Genomic DNA, 26101 nt, shown 5'->3' with positions numbered 1-26101 from the left:
AAAAAAAATCCGTGGTAGGGAAAATGTTTTAGGACGCGCAAGCAGCATTCATTTCAGCACTTCCTATCCCCGAGTGCTTCGTGTGACGTTGGAAAGGGACGACTGAAGATCTCGAGGAAAGGTCAGAGCTTGCTAGGTTCCTTCCAGCAGGGAACCAGACACAGGCCCATCTCCAGGTGATGCTGTGCATGGTTATCAGCAGGTGTGGAGCCCCCTGCTCCTCACAGCCCCCTGCCACCTGACTGAACGGAGCAGCAGAGAAGATGACAAGCTGCTAGCGCGGCGTGGGTCGGCTGCAGGGGGAAGCAGGGTGTCTGGGCAACCTGCTCCTGCTTGCTCAGCCTGGACTCCAGAGCCTCTCACTTCTCAGACCTCCCTGTCCAACTTTCTTTCCCTGGGTGGCTTTTTCCAGTACCAGCCTCTTCCCAGTCCCATGGGAAGGGAAGGGAAGGGAAGGGAAGGGAAGGGAAGGGAAGGGAAGGGAAGGGAAGGGAAGGGAAGGGAAGGGAAGGGAAGGGAAGGGAAGGGAAGGGAAGGGAAGGGAAGGGAAGGGAAGGGAAGGGAAGGGAAGGGAAGGGAAGGGAAGGGAAGGGAAGGGATCAGTACAACTCCTATCCCCTCCCTCCACAACCAATCCATGCTCATGTAATGGGAGTCCTTAGCACCCTAAGTAATAGGCAGCACTGTCAGTACAAATTATAATTAAGTTCCTTTCATTTCGCATTGATTTTCAGGATTTAGAGGACTACTTAGGACAGCACCTAAAGGCACTTCCCTCCCGAATCGTTACAGCCAGAAATAGTAGGCTGAGTGGCTACAGCAGGCCTGGATCGTTATTTGCCACAACAACCTCCACGTTCGGATGTAAGGACATTCACCTCTGAGGGATTAAACTGAAGCGAAGAGAGTTTTAAGGACTTTAATGAGCCAGGCTAGTAGCAGAGCTGATTGTTAAAACAGTTGTTGGTTAACTGCATTAATGCTGATGCAGATTAGGCTTCAGCAGCTGTTCATCTTTAGCGACTCCTGGAGTTGAAGGGGCTGCTCAGCCTTCATTAAAGCATCCTCAGCATCTCAGTGAGAAACCAATTTCTCGTGTCTGAGAGAGAAACGCCTTCCTGCCCCAAGGAAAGATGAGTTTCCTCTCAATTTTACCTCCTAGCCATCCCTGGCCCCATCTCTCTTTTCTCCCCACGGTGGAGACCTATAGCCCCAAGTACATTTATATTCATATTTGACTTCCAAAAACCCAGTGGCTTTAGGCAAAGGACAGAAAAAAAAAAAAAAAAACCACCAAATAAATGCTTCCCGAACACCACAGCAATACTGTTCTCTCTGCGAGTATTTCAACGTTTCCATAAATGCATTAAAAAGCCAATTACAGAGCACAGTGTGTTACATAAAACGCAACGCCACATCTCATCTTCCTAAGACGGGTTTCATGGTCCGCTGGATCTCCAGCTCTCGAGGACACGCCACAGCCCAAGGCTGACTGCAGTGCTCCGGCCTGAAATGTGGCACAGGAAGCGTTCATTTTTCTGTCAGCCCTGTCTGGACACCCCACGACATCCATGCTACTGTTCAAGCTTCTTCTGGTACAAGCAGTGGGCCATGTGTAGGAAAAGGTGCCGTTTAGGGAAGATTTGGTAACCCGAATTCCAGAATGAAACGTTCAGTGTTGCCACTGAAACTGGAAACGCAGCAGGCTTTACCCTCGCAGTCTGAAGAAGCTTGCTGTAACATCTGGCTGCAGAGAAGACGAGGCAGACTGCAGCTGAGCAGATGCAGTGATGCTGGTCAGATGCAGTGACAGGCTGGGGATGGCTGAAAGCAGAGAAGTAGAAATTTTGGGAGACCCCTCGGAAAGGCACTACAGCCACAGCCACAAGCCAGATGAGGCTGGTGATAAACACAGCAGCCTGTGCCCCACCGCTGACAACTCTCCTGGTAGCAGGCAAGGAAGCACAGCATCTCCTCCTCTCTCTCTCCCTCTTCTGGAGAGGTGCCACCAGGTACAGACATCCTGGGTTGTGGGCAGACATCTGAATTCCTAAGACAGTTCACAAATGGGAAATCAAGAACCAAAAATGAAGTGAAAGAAGTTCCTTTTAACACTAAACACACCAAATCTAGACCCAGTTTCTCCTAGGTATGTACATACTCTAGCACAAAACCCACAGAGTTAAGAGCTATGAGATCAATACTTCCCAGCAGCAGGCCTTAAAATTTTAAGACAGGTTTGTGTGAAATTGGGGAAGAGCAAGGATTGTTCCCCTGCCAACAACTTGTTTTTACTGACCTAAACGGTCCGGGGCTCATTAACAGGTATGGGGCTCCATGGTGGAGACAGGAGTAAAAATCCTGCTCCTCAGGACAGCATTCTCTGTCTAACCCACACGCACAACAGGTTTGGGAAACAGCCTTAAATGCTTCTCCCGTACAAATACTTCTCCTCCAAATCAGCCTCCCAAAAAAAGGTTTATTTTGGGAATCTGCTAAGTGTAAAAAACAGTATTTGATCATACAATTCAACACCGTTTCATAATATATGCACACCCAGGTACAGCTCTGGCTTCTGAGTACCTGATCTTGAGCCCTAATAATGCTTCTTAAACATTTTTCTTGTTTAATGTGGATTCAGAGGAGTGAATTGCCCACCAGGTATTAAAGAGAGAATAAACACTTCATTTGGGATTAATGTCAATCCGTTTCTTTTCAGAGCTTCTAGTTCTGTAATATAGATACAGCAGACACAGCGTTTAAGGGCACTTAGGCAGTGGCACAATTTCTGATTCAGATGAGGTAATACTGCAAGAAACCTGTTCAGGAGGGTTCAAAACCGCAATTCTCCAGCATACGAAGAAGGATCAAAGCAATTTGTTCAGCAAATAAAAAGAAGATGGCAACTCGTGGCAACAACAACAACAAAGGAGAGAAAGGCACGCTCTTAAACACCCAGCACCATTAGCAAATGGTGAAGGAAATAGATTTGGTAATTGCCATCAACCAGTGTCTCGCTACAATCAGAAGGAAATTTCACTGAGCCAGTGCATATGTTCATGTATTATTTATTCTCCCTGAGAGCACTGTGTAAATGTATAAAAATTGAGGGACTGGCAGTCCTGGAAACAGAAGGTCTCTCTGTTAAGCTGCAGAGCGGATTTTACTCCGGCAGTTACATTATCCTAGGCATAACTTGGAAAAATGGTGCTGCTGGAACGTTATTACAGATGGCCAAAAATAGCGTCCAGCCCTTCTTCTGGACCCTCCCGGCACAAAATGAACCCTGCTGTTAACAGTAAAAATAGGACTTGCTGAGGTAAGACACCCTTGGCAACACCTTAGAATACGTAAGGACGGCATTTGTCTTCCTTGAAAACCTCAAGCACCGAGGGACAAGGAAAAAGCAGCAGAGAAATGTCCTGAGACTCATTCAAGAGCCTCCTGTGTCAGGCAACGGCAGCCGTGAAATAATTCCCGTGCCTGAGATGAATCTGTCAACCCACATTGGCACTTCTGGTTTTCTGGGAGAGATCTCTTCTTCCACGCTTGCTCTAACTACCGAATCCCTTTAGCAACACGCAACATGTTCCCTGAGAAGAGGGATTTACAACCCTGACACACCTCCTGTGCCACCTGTAGCCCAAAAGGGCATCAATTTCAATAGAAGATGGCTCAGAAATGCCAATAACCAGAAGTCTTTCCTTCCAGACTCCTTTCAGGATTAACAGGCGGTAAGGAAAATTCCCTACTGCATGACTTTCCTCCACAGAGCTACGTGGACCTCCAACAGAGAACAATGAAGATTAATAAAAATAAATAAATAAGTTAAATGTCATTTTCTCCTCATTATAATAAACTCCAGTTGAAAAGAAGGTTACACAAGGGATGCCGAGGCTTTGCGTTTCATGCAAAGCTGCTGGTGTACACCCCAGAAATCTATTGAAGAACAAAGAGCAAGAATTAAACACTTAGAGCACCGTCCCAAGGCACCATTTGGAAGGCCAATGGGCCAATGGCAGAAGCGTGCGTATTTCCCTACCGCTGCTTCCAGCAGTGGTGGCCGTGGATGCCTGATGGCAGCAGCTGGCAAGAGCGAGGAGGAGGAAGCAAGACGGCGAGCTCCGCGCCAGCGCGTTGTTTCCAGCTCTTTTCAGTGGCACTGCAAGATGGGCCAGCTCTGAAAGGACACGCTGCTCTTCCGTCTGCTTTTCCCTTTTGGTTTTCTGAGAGGCTCTGGAGGCCCTTCACAGGAACAAAGCAGGTTTTTCAGACGCTGGTTACTTCAGAACAAAGCCAGTCTATTATCGGAGCAGATTATCCTCCTTTCCAAAGGTCTGGAGCAGCTCGCAGGCAGCCCTCACTGAATCTGCTGTTTACTGCTGTGATAGATCATGCTCCTAGCCTGCACTCTTTGAAAGGTGCCCCTGCACTGCCAAGATATATAACAGTATGAGATAAGAATGGGTACTGCTCTCCGATTGACTTTTGGGGATTCATTTTTTGCTGGGAATACAAAGGATGATGCAAGGTAGCATTTTCTATCAACTACCTCATATTCTCCCTCATTCAAAAGGTAACAGATCCCCTTCTGACACGTGCACACGTATGCTTTGCCTGCAAGTCCTACCTGTTAACTCTGCTGCATTACAGAGTATTTTTATAAAAGATCTTTCACCCCTTCTCTTGCTGACCATCGCTGTAACGGGGAGCGGTGCTGAAAGCACCATCACACAGGCTCTAGGACGTAGGCTGGAGCACCAGCAGAACCTGACACACTCTAGGCCTACCAAAACATCCAAAAAAGAAAGGAGGAGGGGAATTACAGGGCAAAATGTACAGCAGGGACTGCTAAGACCAGTGTTCAGAACACAGTCTAAAATGCCAGCATGGCCTGGTGAGCCAGCAGGAGTGCCCCAGGCACATGTTAAAAACTAAGCATTTCTGCTACCAACCCTTCAGAGACCAAATCCTTGTCACTCTCACCTATATTTCATACTTAGAAAGGGGGGGGGAATGTTTTCAATTAGTGCTTTACTCAGAGGGAAAAACCTTCTGCAGCTAAGGGCAAGTTTTGCTTTCTGCAGTGCAGTCTCTTATCGCTGGTTTCATGGTCAAAATGAGTAATGCTGACCAGAAGAAATGGGAATCTTCTCACTGCAGAGTATGTGTGCCACCCACTCCTACCTGCACCTAAATATGTAAGATTAAGAGAACACCCCCTGAGTACACAACTTGCTTTAAATTACTCTAGAAACCTGCGTGCCAAAAAGAAAATAATAGCAGATTGGAAGTGCAGAGACACTGGAATAAACTAATTCCCAAGACTATTTCAGTTATTAAAAGACAACAAAGATGGGAAATTTCAGGTGCTAGGGATGTAAAACACTAAGAGTTGGCCCTCCCACGATGGCACACGGTAGAATTGATCAGAAACAAAGCCCGCAAGACAAATTTTCCAGCTCAGCCTGACCTATACCTAACAAGAGATAAACCAGTAATTTATTTCATCATCTGCAACACCAGCAAGAGAGAAGGACTTGCTGGCATCAGGAGTGTTTTAAGAACGTCTCTGACCTCAAGATTCCTGCTGTCTCAGATAACCTGCTGGTGATTTGCTGTCTCGCTCGTGGAGCTGTGGAGGAGATATATTGACGAAGCTTATAGTAATGCCAGGCAAAGCAATAAAAAAGCCTCCTTGACATTTGCAAATTTTCAGAGTCCAGAGGGATTACCTCTCTTCATGTCATTCTATCTTATTTCTGCTTCGGGTTGATTTCCCCTCACTGCTAACATCTCAAATTTGATCACCTGAAAAATAAGAGGCAAAAAAGCTTAATTCAGCCTTGCCTTTCACTCACTGCTACGTACAGGCAAAGCCCCCAGATTATTTGACATGGCAAGTATCCCTTTAACAACCTAGGACTATGCTGATGTTTAAAAAGTATAAAAGGAAAGAGTAGTAGTTAAAAAAGCAAATTTCATCCCACTTTTTGTATCTCACAATGTATGTTTGTTTAAAACATGGTCTTTAAGTAGACTGTCCATACCTGATAGCCTCAGATAACGAAGTATTTAATGTATCACCTGAATCATCTTCAGAAACAGTAACGTGAGTCCTCCATAAATCACACCCCAGAAAAACGTATCTTTGGAGGAAAAGCTTTGCCATGACAAGTAGCTTGGGCAACAGAAGCTGAAGACACAGAGTAAGAAATTTAGTTTAACAAATTTTACTGAGTTAATAAAATAGACTGACAGTTCCTCTAAGCGACCTGAAGTTCCTGTTGACTTCCATTACAGAAACAACAACCCACAAGGTACTCCCTCTTTTGTTTCTTAATTTGATGAAACAAAACACGACATCTGCTAATTGTTATGCCATTTCATTAACCTCTTTAGTCAAACAGTAAAAAAAAAAAAAAAAAAAAAAAAAAAAAAACCAGAAGAAAGACACCAGGGGTAAACTACCCTTCAGACTGCTAAGGCATGAAAACTCTGAGGCTGTACCTTTGTTACTGTCTTTCAGCTCGATGGGTTGAGTCAGCTTCTGCCTAGTTTATTTTGTGGGTATCCAGGGAGTGAATGCTTGTGAAGTGCTTTCAGCACAGCGAGCGGTGAGTCCTTTCCTCTGACACAGACCAGAAAGCCAAGCCAGGCATATGCTCGCATCGTGGTTCATGCTATCTGTACAGCTCCTATCCATAAAGGTTTTATAAATCTCTTGAATGTTTTTATTTCAGATGTTTAACAATTCCAGTGAGACAAAAGCAGGGAGAAATTGATCACATGCACCCAGTTGCTTTTTAGGAGCTAGATATAGTGCAGCTACATAAAACAGCATGCGTGCATATAAAAACCCAAACCCTAAGCCCATTCCTGCTTTTCTTTTTAAATAGTCTCCCCTTCACAGGCAACTTCTCCTATCTTTGGAGACAACCACATCTCTGACAACTCATTTTACAGAGCTGCTTCTCTCCTCTTCCTTCCCTCTTCCCAGGGGGAGCGGTGGCTTCGCTGATCATGTGCCGCACCATCTCCTGATTAATTCTGATAGACAACCAGCAGCTAGCTGGCACATCATCATCATCGCCCTAGGATGAACAATAATCTGCCTCGCCATCTGCTCTCGGATTTATTTTGAAGCAGCCACTGCTCCCTGCGGTGCGGCAGGGACCAGGGACGGCGCCCTTCCCCTGGGGGCGACGTGCTGAGGGCTGGTGGCGTTGGCTGCGAGACACCTGGGGGAGCGCAGGATCCGAGGAACCAAGAGTGCGACCCGTGAAAGATTTCAAAATCAAAGCTTTCTGGATCTCTTTGGTTCATTTCTGAAAGTCGTCAGGTAGTGAGGAGGTTCACCTAGAAACTGCAGGACCCTGCTCACCTTCACACCCTCTTTCAGGTCCAGTAGTATAGTCCAGGAGGTGGCAATTATGGACTCACTGGGGCCGTGCCACTGTTGAGATGTGCTGATGCCACCAGCAGACTGCAGGAAGAGGACACATTTGGAAAGGCATGTCAGGCTGTCATACAGACTTAGACACAAATCAGGTGGAGCCTGAAGTTTTGTGCAGCTGGTGAAATGTGAGGGATGGGAAAACGACTAGAATTGTAGGGTGGCTCGGGATGGAAGGGACCTTTGCAGGTCTCTAGCCCAGCCTCCAGCCCAAACCAGATCCAGCTCTGTGGCTAAACCAGGCTGCTGTAACATTTCTAGTGACTGGCAGATAAAAAATTCCATGAACAAAAAGAGGGCAGAGGAGGGTTAAAATGCTCTGGGAGACAGCAACGCTAATCCAAATGAAGAAATTTCTGGAATCCACGTTATGAAATTCATTAGAGCCAGGTAGAAGGTACTGTGCTGGTTTTAAAGAAGGGGGGGAGCAGAAAGGGCGAATTGTCCAGGCAACACACTGCAATGATCTCTGGTCACCACGAAGGATGAAACCAACAGGAATCCACAGTGCTGTGCTGCAGACAGCAAAAGAGAAGCTGGTTGCTGTGTGTATTAACAACTATGTCATGCAAGGCGTGAGATGATGCTATGTTACCCTGCGTTATCCTGCCCTATGACCACCTGTGGTGATAAACGGAGCGCAGCTGCACATGCTGCAGTGATTCCAAGGGAACAAAGTGGCAGCTTAACGCATATGCTTCATTAGGGAAAAAAAAGGGGAAGACTGACTTTTCTAGCAGGCTTTTGATGAAATTCATATGCCCAGGTCACAGTACCTGAAGGGACAGCCAGTGAATCACACGAGAGGACTCCGAAGGCAGCTCCTGATTGCACCAGCGACTACTCCACCAGTGCCTACCCTTGTCTTACCATCTTACAGTGAAACCACATGCTCAAATGCAGACTTTATTCTGCTCAGCAGCTGAAGTGATCAATTAAATTGTTTTCTTCTAAGAAAATCCTGTACAAACTCTAAAGACCAAAATGCTGGTGAAGAGACCAGGTTCTGCACACAGTGTGGTGCCCTACTGGCAATCTGTCCAGTGCTGCACAACGTGGGGTTCCCAGCATCCCAAGGGACATAATATTATCTGTTCTCCTTTTCTTTCTCATTAGCTCCAATAAATGACATTTTAATCAATACCTCACCGCGTCTGAGTGCCTTTCTTACTGGAATCACAGCAAACACTTGCACCAGCACATTACACATGACTGATACAGACCATCTGCTAACCTGTTTAACTTAAAGTCACAGCAATGATTTTGACTTTAACACAGGATCTCGTGCGTGACTCAGCACCGAACATCTCATGATGCTCTTGCCCTGTTTTCCTAGTCTCCAGCACACACAGGCTGAAAAGAAAAAGCAGAGAACTGCAGGTTGATTCCTACACGCGGTTCTTCATCATCCTATTTTCTGCTGCTTCTAGTGTGTTCACTTCAGAGGAATGCTTGAAGTCACATATTCTCTTTTTGGTAGGTAGAGTGGACTTGCTGATTGGAGAGTGGGCTGGAAGAGAGCTTAATTCAGCTTGAATTTGAATAAGTGACCACCACTAAAAAAACAAAACAAACAAACAAAAAACAACCACCAACAACAAACCTGTAACATTCTTGATCCATGAAACTTTTGAGCAGTTTCAGGGGTGAAGACAAAAACGTACAGATGTAGAAGGCACAAAAAGCTACCTCCAAACAAAAAGCTACCTGCAAACAACATCCAGAACCTAAGCCAAGGTATCTGGGCTCTCAGCTTGCTACAGGTTGTTTTAACAAAAGCAAAGGAGAATGGTAAATATGTTTTATGCCAGTCATTGATAAAGTAGTAGGTTAATTACTTTATATGTTATATAGTGTTTATTATTTTTAATAAATCCAAAATTGAAATGCATATTTTTTCCTTAATACAACCAAAACCTACTATTTTTGTGCAACAGCTCCATGTCTCTCCGGATTGGACTGTTCCATACAAAAGAGAAGTTTAACTACAGCAGACCATATGTGAGCCTGATTTTAACATGTGCTGTTTTAATAGGTCCTCCAGAGTCTTCGAACGAAATTGGCAGGCTTCGCCTTCATCTGGTGCCTGCGACAGCTCGGAAGGATTCTTCCCACTGAACACAAGACTCTTACAGTGCAGACATGAATGTACGGGCTACCTCACTCCTCAGCAGGGCTCCCTTTAGAGGCGGTGAGGCAGAAGCTGTGTCAGGAAAGCCTTTCTCTGCTAGGAAAGCCTCGGGAAGCAGCTCAGGTGTGCACGCCTGCTCTGCAAACACCCAGCTGGGGAGATGAATGCCTCGTCCACTTTCAGCGCCTGTGTTTAGGAAGAAATTCTCTCTCATTTATCCAGTTGTGCTATGGGAACATCCAATGTTCTGCAATGATGTTTTAAAGCAAAACCAACATTGAGATTGATTTTAGCTTCCTTCCGAAGTCTTCAAAGTAGGAGAAATGTTAGCTGCATTAATTTCTTGGGCTGCCTTTTGTTCTTATATCAGCAGTAATAACTAATGAAGAATGCCATCCTACAGTTGGCATTTTGCAGCAGAGGCAAATGAAAGATTTTACAGATTCCAACTGTGACTCGGGGAAGAGAATGGCAACAACTCAGCCTCAGAGAAAACCTGTAAGGCAGCAACTCTGGGAGTCTCAACTCAGCCTCTTCCTAGCTTTGTCACGCCAAGTTATTACCAATTACAAACCTAAGTTGGATGGATATGCACATTCATGTATGTGAATAACTTCACAAAACTTCATTGTAACACTGCCAGTTATTTCCTTTAGAGAAGAACACTGACACAATTATTGGGATTTTAATTAATTCATTCATTTTGCTGCCAGCAAATGCCAGCACATTTTATTATACATGAAAACGCTGACATTGGGATTACACAGCAAGGTTTTGGTAGCAGGGGGGGGCTGCAGGGGTGGCCTCTGTGAGAAGAGCTTGGCAGCTGCCCCACACCAAACCACAGCCAGCTCCAAAAGGGATCCTCCCCTGGCCAGAGCTGAACCCCCACACGAGCAGGCCCTGGGCCAGAGCTGCAGCCCATGGAGAGGAGCCAACGCAGGAGCAGGGTGTCTGGGGGGAGCTGCCACCATGGGGGACCTGTGCCGGAGCAGTTTGCTCCTGGGGGATGGACCCTGTGGGACGGAGCCGTGTGGGAGCAGTGCTTGAGGAGCTGCTGCCTGTGGGCAGCCCCCAGGCTCAGTTGGGGAAGGACGGCATCCCGTGGGAAGGACCCCATGGGGAGCAGGGGCAGAGAGGGACCATGAAGACGAAGTGTTAGAAGACTGACCACAGCCCCCATTCCCCTGTGCTGCTTTGGGGAAAGAGGTAGAAGAAGGTGGATGGAGAGGAAGGTGGTTTTAGTTTTCTTTATTTTCCTATTAAGTATTCTTTTTATGGTGCAAGGATGAAGAACTTCTCTTCCTGCCCAGCTCAAGGGTCTTTCCCCACTTGCTCAATCCAAGATCCTCTACACTTTTGCACTAGCTTTCCTCTTAACAACACTCTGACCTCTCTACATATTTTCAGACTAATTTTACCTCACTCACAACGATCTAGGGAATGAAGCAATTTGTTCTGGTTCCATGTGAACACACAGGGACCAGGGGCTGTTTTGCCTCAGAGCTACAACTAAATGAGGCGAACAGAGAATAAAAAACACAACCAAAACCCCAAACCACGTAACCTCGCTCTGCTGGCACCTGCACCAGTCACTCGATGCACTACGAAAACCAGAGATTATTACAGGAAGCAGGCACAAAAGCAATCACTTGTTATCTCTGCAATCCCAAACCAGAATACTCCCAGTTCTCCTTGGGTATGAGATGAAGAACAGCACTACAAAGTTAGTGGCGTCCGTCTCTGTGTGCTCCAAGGACTAACTTGCAGATGGTTCATCACTTGAAAGTCATAACCATCCCCATTTCATCTCTTCACTGTCTGCTCGATGCACGCCACAAAAACATGGCAATACGGATCAAAGATGCGAGAGAAGTGTCTCTCCATTTCTCAACGAAGCATTGAGCACTTATGAAGAATTTACTTCAGGGTCAAGGAAAGACAGACAAAAAAATTACAGTGAAAGCAAGAAGAAACGTTCAGAATTTGGATAAAAGCAGTCAGTGAAAGATCAGGGTACTTTATTAAAAAAAACAAATCTTCTAAAAAAAAAAAAAAAAACCACCAAACACTGCCTTTCAAATTCAAAAACAAATCCAAAGTCTGATTTAACCCTTAAATAACAAATTGATAATGCTTTGGATTCCCTCCTTCCCCCCAAAAAAAATCCAAGATGAACATCCTGACACTAGGCAAGGGATAGAAGTTCTCTTCGGAAGGGAAGGGAACTAACATGAAGCTGCAGAAATATGCTTGATTGGTCCCCCCCCCAAGCTTTTTTGATCACTCACCCTATCAGTAATTTCATTTTTTTTTAACGTGAACCAATTTTGAATTTTTATACATGTATTACTAGACTAATAGATTATGTATAATGAAAAAAAAAAAGCCTGCTCTAGATGTCCTTCTGTCTTCCTCCCTCCCCCAAAAAGGATTCGGTACTCTCTTGCAGCTCAGTGAGGGATAAAGCCTTGAGCTAAAGCAGAAATAACCAACTATGATGGCAGCAAGCCCTGCAGCTGGCATTCAGATCTGGGAAAGGGTGGAGGAGACCTGAGGTTCATGGCTTATTTTATTAGAGACTATATGTCATGACACTTGTGGAAAACTGGGAGTTGGAGGCCAAAGCACAGAAAAGAATTTACTGGTATAGAGGGAACTGAGCATGAATATAAGTTATTACAGAAAAAGGGTGAACCAAATCTGAAATTTTGGAGGTGCTAGAGGGTAAGAGGAAAAATGGGAAGCAAAATATTTTGACTGGGGAGAAGAGAGGACGTTCAACTGTCTTGTAGACTCATCAAGAATATAAAGAAATACAGCCAGATAAATTCATCATGAAATGACTGCATAAAAGGTGAAGAACGCCATTTTTAGACTGTTTGCTGTGAGCCAGAAAGGTCATCTCAAGGGTCTACCTTGGTTCACTTAATTTCATACTTCACAGAATCACAGAATCACAGAATTTCTAGGTTGGAAGAGACCTCAAGATCATCGAGTCCAACCTCTGACCTAACGCTAGCAGTCCCCACTAAACCATATCCCTAAGCTCTACATCTAAACGTCTTTTAAAGACTTCCAGGGATGGTGACTCCACCGCTTCCCTGGGCAGCCTGTTCCAATGCCTCACAACCCTTTCAGTGAAGAAGTTCTTCCTAACTTTCTACTAAAGATTTTGAAAGTAGAACAATATACACACGTGCAATGTACTAAATGTACTAATGAGACAGAATTGGAAAATGTTTCTGGTAGATACCACAATTAGAATGCAAAACTGTCTTTACAAACTACAGAAATTGTCAGAAGTCAACCAGATGAAGTTTACTGAAGTCCAAAGCATTGTGCCTTTCACATTACTTTTACGTTACTCACCTGTACCAGCACCTTCCCTTCCATACTGCCAAAGAAAGACAGTCATAAGCTGTATAAATGCACCTTGAGATTGGCAGAATGGGGATGAAGACAGTATGCCATAACTTCATTTTTCAGACACTGCAATTTCAGGACACTTACAAGGACCTACATGGACAAGATGAAAGTGAGTGCCTGTGATTGAGACCGTACCACTAGAGATATTCTCCAACGAGATAACTTCTGAGTAAGACAGCAATTTCAAGCTCTAACTGCTATAATGTGAAAAAGAAAAAGCATATCACAAATGTATTGAAGGGTTTTGCATCACAGCTGACAGCAGTTCTTAAATGAAGAGCCATCACAAGTTGATGAATCAATGTTTTGACACTGAAAAATTGTATTGCATACCTGCATGCAAACACTGGCATATATTAAAGAAAGTGGTTTTATATAGCCTTCAAAAAAAAAAAAAAAAAGAAATCAGCAAATGCATATTTGAAATTGTCACATATTCTGATTCAGTCAGTGATCTGAAGAAAAAAAAACTCCTGCTAAAATGAATTCTCAAACATTTCTAAAACTGATGTTCCTGATTTCCCATATTGAGAAGCTTACAGGGTCTTAATGTTCCTTCCAGAACTGATTATGAACAAACACACTGACGTTAATTGCACATATCTGAGCTCTCAAGTTCCATATAGAAGGCCCAATGTGTTGTTTACTTCCTTTTGCCTTTCTTCTCCTTAAGTACGTACTCACGCTCAGTACCATAACCACTTCCATCAGAGCAAGCAGGATTAGCACAACTGCAAGGAGGCAGGTGAATTTCCTTCTGTTAGTTAAATCTGTGCACAGTGCATTTCTAACACTTCAACTTATTTGATAGAAGAGAGGTAGTATCTAAAATTGAAATAGAGATGAGCTCTGACTCCTTTCCTTTACAGCTAATAAGACCAGCGATGAACTGATCAGCTGTACTCCACAGGGAGAGAAACAGAGCATAAAAGACTCATTTCTGTCCCAAAGTGTCTTTAACCCAAAAGAAGACAGAAAGAGAGAAAAGAATCTCAGAAATTTGCAAACATGTTGTCTTCTAGTTAAATATCAACAACAAACAAGGAATTTTACAACAGTGCTGAAGACTAGCAGAGGCTCAGTATTTCTAAGGCATGAGTTCTACTTGTGTAGGATCTAGAGGCTCAGAGTCACACAGAAGTGGAGCCCTGAAAAAAAAATGTACTGAGAAAGACTTTGCTTGCAAAGCTGTCAGTCTAACCAGAGAAATCAGGCAAGCGTGAAGAAAGGTGTCCTAATATTTCCCCTTTTGAAGGTAGAAACCTTAACTGTTAAGTTATAAAGCCATGCAAATGTGGTACAAGGGGGATCTCTGGAGCTCATGCCCAGTGGTTCAATCTGCAGGTTTCTACTGTGGCACCTGAATGACAGCCACCCCAGAAACATTTAGGAGGATCCCCAGACTGCATGCTGACATGAGCATGGGTTAAACTGAGGCTCTGCTGCATCTTCTGTTTTCACAACTGAAGCCATTTGTCCCTGGATGAGACTGTCACCGCTGCAGAGTTGATAACACAAGGCAGCAAACCCTTAACACTCAGACTACCGAATGTACAACAGATTGACATGATTAGGATTTCATTTCAGAGATAATATTAAGCTGCAGAGTGACCTTCATTCCTTGAAAGCCGCAAGTTCCTGTCTGCTTTACAAGTTAGGGCTTTCAGCTCCAGGCAGGCTAAGACGAACCACCAAGGCATTTACTAGCCACAAACCCCTGGCCAGCAGGAAGGACGAGGTACAGGCTGAACACACACCTCGGCAGAAACGTTCTGGTGTGGCCACCCAAGGTTTGGTCATTACATAAAAAAATTATATGCATAAAAAGCGTATGGTAATTGTGCTGAGCACAGCCTGCCTTGAGTTACATACCTTAAAATGCCCCAAAGAATCAAGCCAAATACAGAGGCAGCCCTTCTGCACAGAGACAGCATCTTCTGAAAATTTTAGCTTATATAAAACCAAATACAGCAGATGAAGATTATTTCGTTTTTCTTGCTTCATTAGTTCCTTTGCAACATATATTTTTAAGGATTTTACAAGAGTATTTGTGTATATATACCGGCCAACTTAATTATAACTGTTACTGACTCCTCATATAAAAATGGGGATTTGTAAAATTGATGTAGTCTGTTCCCAGCAATAAACGTGATTTATTCCTATGATCTTGTTCGCAAAGCAGAGAGAACAATTAAGACAGCCATCCCTCCATCTCAGGTTGAATGAAGCATCACAAATCACCTAATCCTTTGTCTTTTATGGTCAAGCTATAACCTTGTCCTCCACTCACTGCAACGGTGTACAGGTGCTTTGCTTGAGGCCTGAGGACAGGCAAGCAAACGCCTTTTAAGACCAGCTTCACCAACTGAATGCAATTATTATGGAAATAAAAAAGCAGGTCTCTTCTCTTGACTCCAGAGAATTATATCCCGAAGTTGCTAATGATCTCTTCACAACTTAAAACTGCAGCGTTCAGATATTCCCATAAACACTGACATTAGGGTTCATAGTCTTGCAGTAGAACTGTAACACATTTTTCTTCTTGTCAGTGAGAGCGTGCCCAGGAGCAGGGCAGTTTAATCCTCTCAGCAAGCGGGGCCACACCAGTGGAGACCAACAGCGAAGGTAACACAGGAAAGACAGCCTGCCTTAGCACCACATGGCAGTGCGACCAAGAAGCGAATCAGGCACATTTAATTCCTCAGGAACAAGCAGGAGAATAAGAATAAGACTGCTGAACAGCTTCAGAGGAAGAAAATGTTTGACTGTGAAGGGGAAGTTTTTGGTTTTTTTTTTTCCATGATCCATTTTCAGATGGGCTTTATCTGAGCTATTTTACATTACTGAGCTTGCTCCTGTTCTGCCAAAGCAGCTGCCTATTTCCTTCCGACTCCCAGATTTCCTTTAATCATTGAAGACACGATGCTGTGTTCTGATGAAATGCCTTTCCTGGCCATTCCTGATGGAGGGAATTAAAAGCCTTGCCAATCCTTTTGAAATGCAAATCTTCACCAAATAGGTTTCATGCCTCTCGCTACCGTTGCTTTTCCCTGAAGAGCACATTGGGGTGGAACAGCAAAAGGATTGCTTATCTTCTAAAATGAATATTGTCTTGCACTTGCCACCCCCTAATCTCCCACTCTCATTTTCATCTTTCTTCCTCCCCAAATCTCACATTTCTGAAGCAAGAAAGCTTCTGTTACCTCCAGGTGACAATAAAGCTTGATCCTCCAGCAGCAAAATCATTAATTCTCTTATCTACATAGCCAATACGGCTACACAGATTTTTTTCTTTCAAACATCAACAATTTCTGTTAACTGTTGAGACCTTAGCAGTGCAAAGACCCAGCCCAAACACATCTTCTCGTATTAACAGAAAAAATATCCTCTACTCCTTTTTGCAGAGTATGGGAAACGCGTTTTAATTAAAAAGGAGTGTAATTAGAATGAGGAAGAAGCACATAGACCCATAATCTAGTATAGGACAAGAGAAAAAGAAAATGGTGAACCTTGACTCTCCCGGGGGACAGCGGTGGTGTAAATACATCAGCATGAAAGCTCCAAGCAGAGTTTTGTTCTTCTGCTTCAATTTCAGCCCACAGTTGTGGGGGATGATGCAGGGAAAAGGATAATCACTTCCCAAAGTAAGAGTTGAGTGTTTTGTGCAGCAAGACAGAGCTCTCAAGAGTAAAATCTTATACGCTGCAGGACGTTCACATGAAGTCACTGATGAAGGCTACACAGAATCACTACCACGGTTAAAGCAAGACTGATAAACACAGGGAGAAATGTGTTTATGAGCAGCTGTATGGTGACAGAAGAGGACTTTTTTCTGCATTTCTGGAACAGAAATTAGGAAATTTACACTATTTGACATCAACAAGCTAGATTTCATGAACTGTTCCTGGTGGTGCTAAGCTTTCAACAAATTCCAACAGAAATGTTCACGTTCAGAGCTGATAAGTGACTAGCAGCATGTTCAACAACACTAAACCTTACCTTATTTGTGGCTTTATTTTGTAACGGAACTCAAGAACAAAAAAGGAAGCGATGAACAGCCTACCTACATGCCATCCCAACTGCACCTATTTCTCCGAAAACATAGTAGGAAACAGAATGAGTACCATTGCTTGTGGAGCAGTTTTGTCCCTTCGAGTAGTTTAAATGCAAGACTGTCCAACGCTGGCACACCCTGGGGGTTCTCCATTTCATTGTGCAAGTTTTGGCACTTTTGGGTAAAGATAGTAACAACAACCAACATGAAGTAGGTAAAGGATTCTCTAGCAGAATTTGCACTTGCGTGCCTCCCCCCACCTTTTTTCAAGTCACTTCGCCGTAGGCATCTATGCTGTGCCCGTATTTCTCCATAGATTTACTGACATCAGCATTACCTGCGACACGAACGCACGCAGCTTCACAGCAGTCACCCACTCTTTGGAAAATCAGCCCTCCAATTTCTTGTCCCAAAACATCAGAGGGGTAGAAGGAACCAGCAGCTTTCCATTAAGACCAAATTCAATATTGCTTTTAACTCGAGGCTGCTGTCGGTGACCTCAACTCCATCCTCCACATTTAAGACCCCGAGCAAATCTGGCCGGGACACAACTAATGCTTATTCTTGTAAATGAAAGGAAGCAGATCTTGTGATTTGGCAGGGCACACGTGGACTGCAACTGCAAGAAGTGTACGTTTGGCATGTACAGTGATGGCATTATTGCCAGTTATCAAGCATTTCAGCAGGACACCTGCCGCAGTTTCACTTGGCGTGCTTCTGCAAGCAACTTCTGCCTCGCAATACTCAGCTGCTTTGGAAACTGGCTAGGAGAGACCGTGTTCTCATTGGCACCCCCGCAGCACAATTGATCAGATCGCTATAGAAACCCCATGTTTCTCACTCATTCATACAATTGATATTTCTTCGTAAGCTGGAAAATGAGTCTGAACTGCCATGATAACAGAAAGAACAGCTTGAATGCTGCCAGAAGGGAAGTTGTTAATTTTTCAGACAGTGCAAGAGATTAGTGGCAAAGGGTACTTGTCCGAGCTCGCAGATTAAGGTTCAGATGCACACCCCTTAAGCACAGAACTGAGCGACACTAAGGACCAGCTTTGACCTTCTTTTCAACGCATTAAAAAAAACACACACATACCTTTCAAGTATAAAAAAGCAAAAAACCCCACCCTCCATGATGTTATGCTTTCTATTTATCATAGAATCATTAAGGTTGGAAAAGCCCTCCGAGATCATCTGGTCCAACCATCACCCTACTACCAATGTCACCCACTAGACCATGTCCCTAAGTGTCAGGTCCAACCTTTCCCTGAACACCCCCAGGGACAGTGACACCACCTCCCCGGGTAACCCGTCCCAATGCCTGACTGCTCTTTCTGAGCAGAAATGTCTCCTCATTTCCAGAGGACCTACTTTTCATACTCAAAACAAGTCAAAACTCCTCTAGACATGGAATTGGTTTTAGGTAATCACTCTAGGCATCTTTCATTTGTCTTCTAGGGCTTGTGTACAGCTTAGCAACATTTTCAAGACTATGTCTACATCCGTTTGGTTTAACTGCATTTTTTTTCAGGGCTCCAAAAGACAGCTTCAGAACATACTGTCAGGCGTCTTGAAGAACTGATAGATGACCAAAGCTACTTTGCCATTGCACCTCACTCTCTAGGACTTGCAAATAGCTGAACTGAAGCTAATGAAACCTACACAATGAAGCATTTGGTGGGAAAGCCCCGTTACCACCTAGTTCCCAACGTCATAAGGCTTGTCTACAGACTCATGAAAGATTGAGACAGAGATGCCTGCTCCACTTTGCTGTTGCTTCACTGCAGCTTTCTGGTTTTGCCCACCATAAGCATAGCATTTCTGTGCCATCTCAGCACTGACAATGCACCAGCACCATGCCTACCTGGCACGTGTGCTCCGAGACCTATTTCCATATGGGATGGACACACTCAGGCCTCCAACCTCTGCCCAATTAGCAGCGCTTGGGGAGCAAACACACTGCAGGTCTTCATTTGAAAAAGAAAAAGGCAATGGCTTTTGCACAGCTGTGCAGAGAGACCAGGGACCCAGTCAGCAGTTTCAAGCACACTGTATGGCAAACAAGCTAATCAGCTCTGTCAGGGGGCACAGCAGGTGTCAGGGGAGAATGAGGCAGGGAGGGTGCTCTGAGGGCACGGCAATGCTGTAGCTCCCTCTGATCACAGGCTGCAGTGTATATGCAGAATTGTCCGCGTATGTGTATTTCGCAGGCATAGTTTAAGCAGCAAAAGACAGAAAATTCAAAAGGTGTCAACCAAATTTGACGTGCTGCATTACGGAAAAACAACATTACACTGAATTTCATGCTATAGTTCTCCCTTCCTGGTGACCTGGGTTTGCAATTAAGAGAAGGGGAGCAATCTAGTATCTTAAATAGAAAAAAAAAAAAAAAAAAAGCACCTTCAGAAGCACTTGGTGTTACCTCGAGGAGCACCATGAGTTACTCATTCATCTCACTGTGCTGGCTGCTTTTAGCCCAATTGCATGAAAAATGCTGTAATGATTTCTGAACAGTCGAAGACATTTCTCTCTTGAAAAGGTAAATTAAACATTCCAAAAAAAAAAAAAAAAAGGACTGCATTAGACAAATTATTGATCATTCAGAAGTACCAGATGATTTAATACATATTCAGTATAAAACTGGGAGAGGAATGCTTTCCTCTTCTTAATAAGAGCCATTTCTACTCCAGCTCATTAGCACAATGTCAGCAGCTCCAAACTGAAGGGGTTCTTCCTCCTGTCCTACTATGCACAGGCTGAGCCAGACAGCAAGCACAGGAAGACCTAAGTGGACAGAAGTAGTATCCAAAGAAATTCCTATTTATTTTTTTTGTTTGTTTTAAAAACACTCCAACCAAGAAGATGGAGCCGCAACACCAAGCAGGCCCACATACTATTCCCTCAAATTGCATCCAGCTGTAGAAACACCACACAAGTAACAGGATCCTAGACGTGCTCCTGATCCAAGTGAAAAACAGATGCCCGTGCCCATAAGGCTGACACTCTGCAGACGCTATTACCAAGCATGCAGTTTCAAAAGAACAGCGAGTTAATAGAGTAAAAGATAGGAACGCTGCAGTCCAGCTTTCAGGATATCACTGCAAATGGTTTTGCAACATTCACAGATCCTAGAGATCTTATTGTTATCTATTTCAATTTGCAAAGCCAGAAGAAAAGTTAAAGTGATAACCGTTACTTGAAGGCAACTATTTCCTGCACTGCTAATAATACAATGTTCTTTGCAGACAAAAATGCTATCAATACTATAAATATGGGCTTGCATTTATCAGATAGATTAAAAAAAAAAAAAGAGAGAGACAGCACACCAGCCAGAAGACAATTTGGAATACAGGGAATCAGTTTGCCAGCAGTCTACAGGCAACAGCTCCACTGAGTCTCTGATTTTGCCTCCAAAGAGGCCCTTACAGCCCTCACATTCAGCACAGCACCGGCTCCAGCACTACTGTCACCCGTTTTTCCATCAAGCTGAGTGACCCACAGGGGGACCAAAGGGTACATGAGAAGAAGCGTCCAGCTTGTACTTGTCCCCTTCAGGTTGCAGATATAATCTACAAATCCCTTGTAAGGCATTCTGAAGAGTATTCTTACTTTCAGAAAAGCCTGCATTAATTCTGATGTTTTTCTCAGTTTTTCTTTCCCTGTAGCTCCAGGCCTTATCATTCTGAAGCAGAGTAAAGCTGACAGGAGCACTCTTGCAGCTTTTGCCAGAAATTTGAATAGAAACAGTGAAACTAAGCGGAGTATGGGCAGTTTCCCTCTGTTGGCATTTGCCAAAAGCTTTATGTGGGAGCACAGACAAGGAAAATGTGCCTGTAAAGTCAAGAAAAATCACACGGAAGGGTTTACAAACAGTTGGGAAGCTAACTAAAAGACAAAAAAATCTTCAGAGAATGTGATGTTACAAACTGAATTGCTCTCAACTGTTTCTTTTTCAGGGAAAGTTTCTGGTATGCCGATTTACAAAGATTAAGTCCTAGTTTGGGCAGGTAAAGCTGTGAACTGTAGTAGTATTAATATGATATAGCACATACATGGCAGTACAGGGCAGATGAAGCTAACCGGAGTGCCTGTTCTGAAAAATCAGTCGACCTAAAAAACAAGAATCAACAGCAAGAAGAACAAATCTAGGATTGACTACATAGCATAAATATGTGGAATGAATCGTTCTTCAGGATTTCTTTTTCTAATGGCTGAAAGGGAGAGAGTACAAAGAGATGTACCAGAAACAGACAAGGGAGCTCCTGAAGAAAAAGGAAAGGCAAAAAAAAAACAAACAAACAACAAAACAGGGAGAAGGGGGAACATAAGAAAAAAGAACAGGCTCAGAAGCAATTTGAATCAGATTGGGAAGATTTGAAGATAGTGGAAGAACTTGCCTGAGGAAGCAGAAATTCAGAACAAGAAGAGAAGTCAGATGTGTTCTGAATAGCTCACTGGGGATGAAGCAAGGAGCCGAGCAAAAGGCAGTGGCTCCAGAAATCTACACACAAGACCAAGGCAAAAATCAAGGACTGGTCAAATTCCCCATCTCAGTAACAGGGCTCAAATCATACAAAAGCTCAGCTGAATGCATGAATGTGATAGTGAGGTGCCTCGTGACAGGTACAGAGAGCCAGCCTCTGAACATGTTCCATGCAAGCCTGTTACGAAGTGCACAAATGACACAAGTGACGGGAAAACAAGTGGGGTTAAAGCAAAATTCAAGGCGTTGTCTCCCCTTCTAGAAAACTGGTATCGGCACTTGCAATCCATTCTTCCCAAATTACATTTGGTATCAGCACACAGAGTAAGACTCTGATACTCAGGAAACTCCTACTACAGTGCGCCTTCAGGAGCAGTAGGGCAGCCATACCCAAAGTCATTCATTTGGTCCAAACCAGGACCAAACTGTGCGAGGGCAGAGTGCAGGTAAGTTCCTAGCTGCTATCATTCCCAAAAAGACTCTAGCAAGTACAGCCACAATTAAAAACATCGCAACAGCATCATATTTCCAATTCCTGCTGGATATCCTGATACAGTTCAGTATTTAGAATACATAAGGAAATCCATGGCTTAGTATCAGCCACTGTAATGCACTTCAGGATCTTGTTTCTCTCACTCCTTCACTTCAGCCCCACTCTCCCTATTCCAGTTTCCAGTCACAGTTTCTTTCAAACTGACCTTGAATTTGACAGGCAACTCCAACACTACACTAGATTTACAAATATGATTATGGTATGAGAACAGGATACATTACAGATCTTCCTCAACCAGACCCACTTAATCATGCTACAGAACACACATCCATGAAAAAAATTTCCATTTTTGTGACATTCAACAAATTAATCAACCCAAGCCTGTACATATAGAGGAAAGAAGACAGCTCCCTCTACTGGGTGAGACAATGCAGCTCCTTGGATCCCCCCTCCCAGCCTCCACAGAACATACTTGCACATATTCAAACCTCTGAGATTTTTATTTTTTTTAAAACCAATCCACACGATAGCATCTAATTGCTTAGATTGCTCTAAAATTTCAAGAGCTGCCCTACAGAAATTTCTGTAGTTTCTACACTTAAAAGCACAAAGAAGAAAAATCTTCCCCAAAGTCTGTGGAAGATGCAGATGAAAGTCATACCAGCGACTTATGTCAGTGTCCATTGTCAGCCCAGGTCAGGAAGCAGCCAGTTCGGCTCTGTTACTCACAGCACACGTTTAACACTTGACTTTTCTTACTGTAACTCAATTAATCTTTTTCTTGTACATCTCTGCCTCAAGAGAGGGCCCTTACCTTGTTTAAGGGAATGGCTGCAGCTTTCTACCTGCGTGAGGCTTCATCACAATAGCAGCTGCAGGTGATTGCTAGCATGTATGCAGAACAAAGCGATGAAATATCAGAGCACAGGTCAGACTGCAGTCGGTGACACAAAGGAAAAGGAATGATCAGTTTTTCAAGCGTTCATAACAGGATCTTCTAGGAAGACTACAATCTTTTTCCTTTCTCAGTCAACCCTCCTGAAACACGAGGCTCAAAGTAACACTTCAGTCACGTAGCATTAGCTTTTTTCTTTCTGTAGATCTCAACACATTCAAAGTGGGTGAGAACTGTCAGCTCAGTGCAGGAGGCCAGTCTGCAGCAATTCCTGACGAGCCTGCTGTCAGGTCAATAGATAGAACAGAAATCTGAAACCTTATGAATCAAAAGTTCTTCCTACATGTTTTTAATTGCAATTAGCTGTGTGAAACAAGTCCAATCTTCCATACACAAAAATACTCTCTTCTGCAGGACTCTAGGTTATTCACCTTCTTATACAGGCAAGGCCTGGAAAGATAGATGCAACTTCCAAGTCAGCACTGCAGGACTCTACAGTAATGCCCAACCCTAGCTGCATAAGGCCAACTGGTTACATCTCAATTGCACTAAGAGCAGAATTTATCCAAGTGAAAGCTATAAATGTTATTAATTTTTATTACCAGTTCTCCAAGTACAGTCAGAACATTAACTGAACTTACTTTGCATTGCTTACATCATTTGGCATAGAAGACTAAAAATGCTCCGTGTTTTTGAGTTCCAGGAAAGCAGAAGAAAAGACAGAAGGTGGCCAGAGATTCTCATACAAGTTCCCAACGTCAAGGCACAGGGAAGCTACAAACCCAGCATAGGTACAGCACTGCACATCCCAGTAAAGTACATAGGTAATATGACTTGGGAAAATACTCGCTTCTGCATGTCCTCATTAACTTATTACAGGAAAAAAAAAAAAACAACAACAACCAACCTACAAAAATCTCTGCTGTCTGTCCCATTTTTTAAAATTATTTTTTGATGTTGTTGTTTTGTGTTTGTTTTTTTTTTCTTCAAAATTATTTCAGAAATTATACTCACAAATGGAGTAAAACAGATCTGAAGCAAGACCTCCATCTGAGGGCCCGTACCCTACAGGTAACCTATACAAACCGGACCTCTGCTAAAGCTGAGAGACAGATTGATGCTGTGGTAACTGAAGAGCACTACAAACCCGAGGTACGGACAGAGCTCACAAATCACGCTTCACAAATCGAAACAGAACGATTACAGGCAGAGAAGCTCAAAACCTTCCTACCATCACTGACAGGGAAGGGAAGCTGACTGCCATTTTAAGTGCAGCCTGGTCTAGCCTAGCAGAGAGGATGGGATGCTTTCCATGCTCTACCTGCTCCATGGACCTCTTTGGCCCTGCGTTTTGATTCACAACATTTTATTAATGTGGCTGCAGCCCAGGTCAGCCCTGACTGAAATTCATGAGGCTTTTGGTTATCCTCCAACTTTGCCTTTCAACTTAAGGGCAAAGGCATCCTTGGAACAGTCCAGTGAACCTGGTTCCTCCTCACACCTCTTCCAGAGTCCTCTCTGTGAGAGGCCTGAATGGGAGAGAGGTGATTCCAGAGGGCACTGGAGGCACGTGGCCAACACTATCCACAATGTAACTTTGAAAAAAATAAAAGCTGTCCGCAGGAGAAAGAATTTAAAAGGAAACATTAAAGAGCACCAAGAAACTAGTTCAGAAGGTAGAGGCCTGACACCCAACCTCTGCTCCCTGTCTTCCCCCCAGGATAAACCCAGGTTAGAGAGGCAAAGTAGGATCTCATCAGGTGCAGGTATTTTTCCTTTTCTTCCCTAGCACAGAAGACACAAAGCATTTTGCCTGCCCCTTTGACACCCAGGAATGACTCTGCTTTTGTATGCATGAGACAGATACACACCTCCACTGAGGCACGCACTTGGCAAAACAAAAAATTGTTTACTCCCAAGCACAGACAAGTCTGGAATTAATTTAACTTCCGAGAGAATGGTTTACACTAGGGAAGCCAGGTTGTACAGCATAATGAAATGGCTAGAAGCAAATTAAACAGTAACAGTTCACTCCCTGCATGCCCATATCTATAGTACAAATTTCCTGCATATAAAACTCCGTGATTTGTGTGTCCTCTCTGCAAACAAGAAGTCATGCAGCTTTGAAGGCAAGACCAGGTTACACCAAAAAGCCAGCTTCTTCCAAAAAGGACAGCTCCCCTTACTCATCCTTGAGTTTGATTGGGGTAAGACTTCCATTTCTCTACTGCTTGTCACTCAGCTTACCACCAAGCGTTTTACAATTGCTATTTGCCTGTACAGATTCTGCAAGAACTACTGCAACCATTACCAAAACAAATAGCAGTGGGGCAGTAAAACACGACATTATTTTTCTGCAACGTTTTTACAGTATTTTGATATTCAGACACTTACCACATGCAGAAACATTATCTCGACCTTCTGCCAAGCTCAGGAGAATTATCCTAAGACTTTCCTTAAAGCCTGGCACTAAGGAAGGAGAAAGCCAAAGCACTGTTACTGTATCTTACCTGTCCTGGGGTCAAAGAGCTGGTTGGCCTCCAGGTCTGTGAAAGTGCTGAAGCAAATGGGGCATTTAAAAGAGGCGCGATTGGTGGAGTCCCTTTCATCTGTCTCAATCCTCCTCCTCATGTGGTCCAGCTTGTACTTCACCACGTTAACCAGCAGGCGGTAGTTGATGAAGTAATAGTTGTGACGGGTGGTTTTCCCATCTGGAGCCGTCTCAACCCTCATCCTGCATTTGATGAACTTGTCACCCTTGAGGGTGTTGAGGACAGCCCGCAACTGCTTCCTGTCAAATTTCAGGAGCTCTAACATGTCCTCTTCCTTCACACAGGGGTTTCGGATGAGGATGTCCAGAGCCAAAGCATGTTCAATGCCATAAAACCCACGCACAACATACTTGGCAAGGCGTTTGAGAGCGGCAGGGACCTCAGTGAGGACGTCTGGGTCAGTCATAGCAGGTTCAGAGCTTGAGCTTCATGTAAACTGCAATGAGAAAAGGCAGATGGATTCGTAACCAGTCTTCTGACTTCAGCAGTTTGCATGCATCTTTCTCACAGCTAAGAAAAGGATGGGATGTTCTCCGTTTCCCTTTCCCCAACACTGATCTTTCCCCTCGGATGTTAGTAACATCTATTCTACAGAAGTAGAATTTGGA

General features: G+C 43.9%; 1 protein-coding gene across 3 annotated transcripts in view; it reads right to left on the bottom strand.

Moving 5' to 3' along the window:
* GTF2E1 (general transcription factor IIE subunit 1) overlaps positions 1-26101 on the bottom strand; it is a 45594-nt gene that overhangs the window by 11542 nt on the left and 7951 nt on the right. For 2 of the 3 annotated variants that reach the window (XM_084500926.1, XM_084500927.1), the window contains exon 2: positions 25452-25929. In XM_084500926.1, the coding sequence (XP_084357052.1) occupies positions 25452-25899 (448 nt within the window). In that variant the 5' untranslated portion in view covers positions 25900-25929. Of the gene's footprint in view, positions 1-12959; positions 13107-25451; positions 25930-26101 lie in introns of those variants that run through there. The other variant, XM_084500928.1, reaches the window with a different exon arrangement.

The sequence above is a fragment of the Aythya ferina genome (genome assembly GCF_964211825.1).
Source record: "Aythya ferina genome assembly, chromosome: 1".
In the NCBI taxonomy this organism is placed as follows: Eukaryota; Metazoa; Chordata; class Aves; order Anseriformes; family Anatidae; genus Aythya; species Aythya ferina.
The sequence above is the reverse complement of the archived record's forward strand: the minus strand, read 5'-3'. Positions and strand labels throughout refer to the sequence as shown.